Below are 7,796 nucleotides of genomic sequence, written 5' to 3'. Positions count from 1 at the left end.
ATATTGTGAAGGCGCGTGGCTTAGTGGTTAGAAAATTTGGTTCATGATCATAAGGTCAGAAGTTCAATTCCTGGCGATGCATTGGGTCCTTGAGCAAAACCACTTATAACACATAGGCCTACTCAAAGTACAAGTGTATGCATATGCTTTAAGAGATACGTAGACCACAATCACTTAATTACATAAAGAGGAGTTAATATATATATATATATATATATATATATATATACATACACACACACATGTATATAAAAGTTTGCTTGTGTGTTAGTTACTGTGTCTTTGCCTTGTCAGCATGTGACAGTTGTAAGCAAGTATAAATAGCATAAAAGTGGTGACCTTCATTTCCAGTCTGCCATAAGAAGCACGTCATAGAAAATATTGAATTACTTCAAAAAAGGTGAGGGCTGGTGACACGAAGGGCGTCCAACAGTAGAAAACCTGCCTCAAAAAATTTCATCTGGCTCATATACACACACACGTGTGCATATACACAGATATATATATACACACACATACATACACATATATATATATATATACACACACTCACACACAAAACAACCTTCCTTTTAGTTTCCGTGTTATAGTAGAAGATACTTGCCCAAGGTGCCGTGCTATGGAACTGAAACCAAAAGCACATGATTGTGAAGCAGATTTCTTAACCATGCAGTCATGTATTTTATATATATATATTTTTTGACAAGACAAGCCATGCTGGTCTTGGCTCCTGCTATGTCCATTAGGACTGACTCCATTTCACCCTGTGCAACCCCACTAAGTTTGTCCGACAGCTGCAAAGCTTTCTATTTTATTTGTGGCATTTGTATAATTATTTTTTCTTCTGATGGATATAGCCATAGGGCTTCATGCTGTTATATATGCATAATTCTTCGTCTGTTGTATTTATATATATTGTCTTGTTTATTTCTGTCTGAGTATGCATTCAATAGCTTTTTCCCCAGTAGCTTAATAACAGCACTGGCGCCTCCAAAATTGAGTGGTCTCAATGATAACTGGCGCAAGACCAATGATATTTTGGTCCATTGACTGAGGCGGAAGACTCGGCTGCGAACATTCCATGTATCATGTCTTTGTTTATATTCCCCGTCCGTTAAGTTTTCATTTAGTTTCTCATTTGCTCTGCTTTCATCTAACTTTTTCTCCTTGTTGTGTTCTGTCTGTTCAACCCTTGATATATATATATATATTTATATACATATATTGATTTATGGCTAAAAAGCTTAATTTGCAAGCACGTGGTCTTGGGTTCAGTCCCACTGCTCAGCATCTTGGGCAAGTGTCTTGTACTAAAGCCCTGGACTGACCAATGCCTTAAGTGAATTTGATAGAGACTGTGGAAGTCCATCCCGCGTGCGTGCGCATGTGTGTGTGTGATAGTTTGTCTCCTAGCATCCCCACTTGACAACAGGTCTCGGTTTGTTTACGTCGCAGTAACTTAGTAGTTCAGCAAAAATGACTGACAGAATATGTAGCAGAATTAAGTAAGTCACTGGAAGGGTTGATCTGTTTGACTAAGAAATCTTATCAAAGATATGTCCCAGCAAGGCTGCAGTCTAATGACAGAAACAAGCAAACAATGTGTGTGCGTGTGTGTGTGCGTGTGTGTGTGTGTGTGTGTGTGTGTGTGTGTGTGTGTGTCTGTAAGAAATGCAATATGAAGACTGATTGAGATGCCTCAGAGACAACTTATTTTTGCAGTCTAATACTTGCTTATGAAAGGAAAATAAATTTTATGTTTTATTTAAGATATAATAACATATACACACACGTATATACTTACATATACATATATATATATACACACACACACACACACACACACATATATATACACACGCACATTTACTTACATATATACACACACACACAAACATAAAGCAATCTTTATTGCAGTAAGCCATGTAATGTAGTGAAAGAAGTGGCTTTAATATAAATCAATAACATACGGAATAATAAAGTCTTGCAGTATTTATTTTAATCTTTAAAGAAAATGACAGCAGAATGAGGGGCGGGCCGGCGGTGAAGGGTGGTGGGGTGGGGGTAGCAGAGAGCAGACACTTCAGTCATGATGCAGACAACCTCAGCCTTCAGAGCACCTGTGGGTGGCACAATAATAAACGACACTCTCAGTTCATATGTGTGTGTGTGTGTGTGTGTGTGTGTGTGTGTGTATATATATGTGTGTGTGTATGTGTGTGTATATATGTATGTATGTATGTGTGGAGGCGCAATGGCCCAGTCGTTAGGGCAGCGGACTCGCGGTCATAGGATCGCGGTTTCGATTCCCAGACCGGGCGTTGTGAGTGTTTTATTGAGCGAAAACACCTAAAAGCTCCACGAGGCTCCGGCAGGGGATGGTGGCGAAACCTGCTGTACTCTTGTGCACCGCAACTTTCTCTCACTCTTACTTCCTGTTTCTGTTGTGCCTATAATTCAAAGGGTCAGCCTTGTCACACTGTGTCATGCTGAATATCCCCGAGAACCACGTTAAGGGTACACGTGTCTGTGGAGTGCTCAGCCACTTGCACGTTAATTTCACGAGCAGGTTGTTCCGTTGATCGGATCAACTGGAAGCCTCGACGTCGTAAGCGATGGAGTGCCAACAACAACAATGTATGTATGTATAAAAGAAGACAAATGACTATGTGGTTAACAATCTCATTTTGCAAGCACAGGGCATCAGGTTCAGTCCTACTGTGCAGCACCTTGAGCAGGTGTCTTTTATCACAGTAAAGCCCCGGACCAACCAATTGCCTTGTCAGCGAATTTGGTAGACAGAAACTGAGGGGGGGGGAACTTCCTAGATCTCTCCATTCGGCAATGCAGAAGCGTGAAGAAGTTTGGCCCCCGTTAGGGGCCTGCAAAGCTTGAAGTAGCACAAAACCAAATCTAACAGCTTTAAATATCTGTCATCATCATCATCATCATCATCATCATCATCATCATCATCATCATCATCATCATCATCATCATCATCATCGTGTGTTGTCCATGCTGGCATGGGTTGGATGGTTTGACCGGAGCTGGCATGCTAGGGAGCTGCACCAGATCCCAATCTGATTTGGCAGGTTTCTATGGCTGGATGCCCTTCCCAATACCAACTGCTTTACAGAGTGTGCTGGGTACTTTTACATAGCACCACGTAGACTCTTTTACATGGTGATGCACGGCTGCTTTTACGGGGGCACCGCCACGAACGCTTTACACCAGAGGGACCAGTCTTAACATTTCTGCTGCAGAGTACAGGTCTTCTTGAGTACAGCAAGGTACTGGGCATCTCGGTCGTTTGTCATCTCACCTGAAAGGTCAAGAGTCCTCAGGTCATTCTTCAGTATTTCAGCCCATGTCTTTCCTTGTCATCGTAACTGACAGGGTGTCAGTTCTTTTCCCCCACTCCCCAACACACACACACACACACACACACACACATCACTTGACAACCAGTGTTGGTTTGCTTACATCCCCATAACTCAGCACTTTTGTAAAACTACGAAGAAAAGAAAATACAAAATAGGGTTGGCTTGGGATAACTAAATCCCTTAAGTCGGTGCACCAGCATGGTCACATTCCAATGACTAAAAGAAGCAACAGAAAAAGCAAGAAAAAAAAAAAGATAAATAGTGAACTACGTAAAAGCTGTATAGTAATGCAGTATATTTTAAACAGACAATTCATTGATTAATTAACTTAATTTAGGAAATGAAGAAGACACATTTAACCGCTACTTCAAGACAGCCCACTGCACGTTCAATTAAAGAAACAGGCAATTAAAGTCGTCTTAATTGGAGTTGGGGTGGGGCACGAGTTGTGAACATTGTAGCAACATCAGCCGGAGCTGAAAGGAGAGAAAGAGAAGAAAAAAGTAAAGAAAGAACAAATATGTATGAAGAGGGAGAGAGGGAGAGAGAAAGTGGCATTTATAAATATTTATTAATTACTATTGGTAAAGAAATGGGAATTAGGTAAAATCATGTAGAGCTGCATCAGGTGGAGGGGGAGGGAGAGACACAGAGGGGGAAGGACAGAGATAGGGAAGAAGGGCAGAGAGAAGGGGAGGGAGGTCAGAGAGAGAGGAGCAGTGAGAGAGGTGAGAGGGTAGCCGGGAGGGAGGGTAGAGAGGAGGGAGGATAGAGAGGAGGGAGGGCAAAGAGAGAGAGAGGGAGAGCAGAGCAGAGGGAGAATCAAGGTAGGGAGAGAGAAGGGGGAAAAGAGAGAGAAGAGGCAAATGGTAGAGAGAGGGCAGAGAGGTGTGAGAGTGAAAGAAAGGTTGTATGAGAGAGAGTGGGGACAGAAAGACACATGCAGAAGAGACAGAATGAGATTTAGCATGATTTCCAGCATAAAAAATAAAACAGGTTGATGAAAAAAGAGAACCCTGTTGTTTGTATATTCCTAAATCCTTTGTCCTATGGTGGAAATAAGGGAGTTTTAAAATGACTTTCATAAAGTTGAAATTGCACATTTGAAAAAACCAGTTACTGAATTTTCCCTTTGTTTGTGCAAGCCATAAAAAGTTATGTGTGTGTATTTATAAGAAGATGTGACAAGGTTGTTAAGTTGTGGTGTGTGTTCGTGTGAGGGAGAGGAAGTTCGTGTGTGGGGAAATGTGTTTTGAATGAGTGCTATTGTGGGTTGCTATGTTGTTGTTGTTGGCACTCCATCGCTTACGACGTCGAGGCTTCCAGTTGATCCGATCAACGGAACAGCCTGCTCGTGAAATTAACGTGCAAGTGGCTGAGCACTCCACAGACACGTGTACCCTTAACGTAGTTCTCGGGGAGATTCAGCGTGACACAGAGTGTGACAAGGCTGACCCTTTGAATTACAGGCACAACAGAAACAGGAAGTAAGAGTGAGAGAAAGTTGTGGTGAAAGAGTACAGCAGGGTTCGCCACCATCCCCTGCCAGAGCCTCGTGGAGCTTGAGATGTTTTCGCTCAATAAGCACTCACAATGCCCAGTCTGGGAATCGAAACTGCAATCCCACACTAAGTTACGGGGACGTCAACACACCACCATCGGTTGTCAAGGGATGTTGGGAAGCCATAGGATTGGGAAGCAAGCTTAAGCACACAGCCATGTCTACATCCATCCATATGTGTGTGTGTTGCTGTGTGCATGGTGGTGGCACATCAAAGACACCGACTACACTCTTGGAGTGGTTGGCATTAGGAAGAGCATCCAGCTGTAGAAACAAAACCAAAATCAGACTGGAGCCTGCTGCAGCTTACCAGTTCCAATCAAACAGTCTAGCCCATGCCAGTTTGGAAAACGGACGCTAAATGATGATGATGGTGGTGGTGGTGATAATTCTCATTAACATGAAGTCGCAAATAACTTCTTTTGTTGTATAACGGGGTGTTCATTAAACTTCCATCGAGACAATATGTTCCTATTATACTATTATAAATAAAAACAAATACCACGGCAACCAACAACCACAACCTCCAAACACACACACGCACACACATGCACACTCTCTCACAATCACACACACACATGCACTCACAAACACACGCTATCTTAAGTCTATATTGAGATCAGAAACAATCTATAATAATAGCACAAAAATTACGCTAATTAACACTGGCCATTGTAAAAACACTTCCCTAATTAGAGCCAAGCTCAGCATACGTGGAGCCACTGACGTTTAAACTAGATGGCTTTTACATGGACTGGATCCATTTTACTTCCTTCCTGAGATACGCTTCTGCATGTGTGCGAATGTGTGTATGTAGGTGTGTGTGTGTGTTTAGTCTCATATTTAGAAATATCAGATCAAGAATAAATACCTGGTTTTCTGCATTTCTTTATATGAGATTATATCCATATAAATCAGCTGCCTTTCACACAACTCGCACACATGAACGCACACAATGTGTGTAAGTAGGTTTGTGTGTGTGTTTATATATATGTCATGGACTCTCCCGTCGTTAGACAATGTATGCGGGATCGGCAATTTTTTGCCAAACAACCACACAGATGATTTGTTTATTGTGATCAAATGTTTGTATACACGTAAGCTCACTCCCTCCATCAAATTGACATTACCTGTACAGGTACAATGGATGCCACATGTCAGATGATGAAATGACCGCAAAGCAACGTGAAATGAAGTGCTTTGCTCAAGAACACTTATTTAATTGACCCCAATGCACAACTGGTACTTATTTAATCGACCCCAATGAGCAACTGGTACTTATTTAATCGACCCCAATGCGCAACTGGTACTTATTTAATCGACCCCAATGCTCTTATTTCATCTGGTACTTATTTTATCGACCCCAAAAAGGATGAAAGGCAAAGTCATCCTTAGCGAAATTTGAGCTTAGATTATAAAGACAGATGAAATGGTGCCAAGAATTTTGCCTGGTATGGTAACAGTTCTGCCAGTTGTTGGCCTTAAACAGAGAATATATTGACGTTTATTTGTGCACAAATATGTATGTGTGCAATCAATACATGTTTTAGATTATAGTTTTTCACACCTGTAATTTTTGAGATGTTTGCTAATTAGCTTGTTTTTTGATTACAAATCTAGTGGTAATTAGCAATGCTAATTCCATCACCATTTCTCTGCATTGAGAGTCCACCGCTCGGGGACTTTGGACATGTGGTTAGAAATGTTGCAGGGAAGGACTACAAGGTAGATTCTTGGGGCTGAGCCCACCGGCAAGGAGTCCTAAGGGAAGACCAAGAGTGATACTATTGGATAATATTTATAGTCCTGGTCGGTCATGTTTGGGAATCCAGCCAGAAGTTGTAATGACGGCTGCTTCTGATAGGACCCTGCAGAGGAGGTGCCTGAGGACTCTACTCCAACAACCCTTCCAGGAATAGTAGGAGATGATGATGACTGGATGGATAGATGGAATGCCAACAAGAGAATATATTTATTTTACTCAACTGAAAATCATTTTGACTATAAGACTGAAAATGCATGGCTCACACAGCTGTTTGTTAAGGATCAGAAGAATATCAACAGATGATGCAGTCTATAAATTTCACTGGCTTTTTTTATGAGTCTCTGTGTATTTTTCTCTCCACCCACCCTCCTTACTGTATGATTACATTTATGAGAGAGAGAGAAAACGAGAGAGAGTGTGTGTTTGTGTGAGTGCATATTGTATATGTAAATGGGTTAGCATTTGAATATGTCACATATATAGATGTGTGTGAGTATATGTATGTATATGTGCGTCTCTTTGTATTTTTGATTATATGTGTGTACACCTGTGTGTGTCTCTGTGTGTGTAAAGAGGTATGTTTATGTACACATTCTATGTGTGTGGGTATGTGAGTACATGAGTGTTTGAGTTTATATATACACATGTGAGAGAGAGTATGCATCTACATGTATGCTTACATGTAGATGCATGTCTAAAAATTAGTGTACAAATGTACACAGGAGCTGGCAAGGCGGGGAGCGGCCCCAGGCTCCGATTGTCCGTTTGGGCCTGGTTTCCACAGGTGGACGCCCTTCCTAACGCCAACCACTTCACAGAGAGAGTAGTCGGTGCCTTCAATGTGACACCAGTACCAGTGCTATCACATGGCGCAAGCGCAGGTGCTTTTCACATGACACTGACATGATCGCTTCCTACACGGCACCTGAAACACGTTCTTTGCGGTCTTCTATGCGGCACTGGCACAGATGGTTTTAGGTGGCACCAGCATGAATGCATTTTGCATGGCACCGGCATGCACCGGGTTTTTATGTGGCACCGATATACACACACATGACTCAGTATAATCAAATATATACACGAGGGG

The 7,796-nt window shown here is 41.9% G+C and overlaps 1 protein-coding gene across 6 annotated transcripts in view; it reads right to left on the bottom strand.

Annotated features, from left to right (window-relative positions):
• The window catches only part of LOC106879942 (mannosyl-oligosaccharide 1,2-alpha-mannosidase IB), a 216,977-nt gene that overhangs the window by 172,039 nt on the left and 37,142 nt on the right, over window positions 1–7,796 (bottom strand). The window contains exon 3 of one of the 6 annotated variants that reach the window (XM_052974400.1): window positions 3,788–3,859. The exons of the other annotated variants lie outside the window; for them this stretch is intronic. Within the exon in view, the coding sequence (XP_052830360.1) occupies window positions 3,803–3,859 (57 nt within the window). The 3' untranslated portion in view covers window positions 3,788–3,802. Of the gene's footprint in view, window positions 1–3,787; window positions 3,860–7,796 lie in introns of those variants that run through there. 6 annotated transcript variants of the gene reach the window in all.

The sequence above is a fragment of the Octopus bimaculoides genome, chromosome 18 (genome assembly GCF_001194135.2).
Source record: "Octopus bimaculoides isolate UCB-OBI-ISO-001 chromosome 18, ASM119413v2, whole genome shotgun sequence".
Classification (NCBI taxonomy): Eukaryota; Metazoa; Mollusca; class Cephalopoda; order Octopoda; family Octopodidae; genus Octopus; species Octopus bimaculoides.
This window is presented reverse-complemented; position numbering and strand designations above follow the sequence as displayed.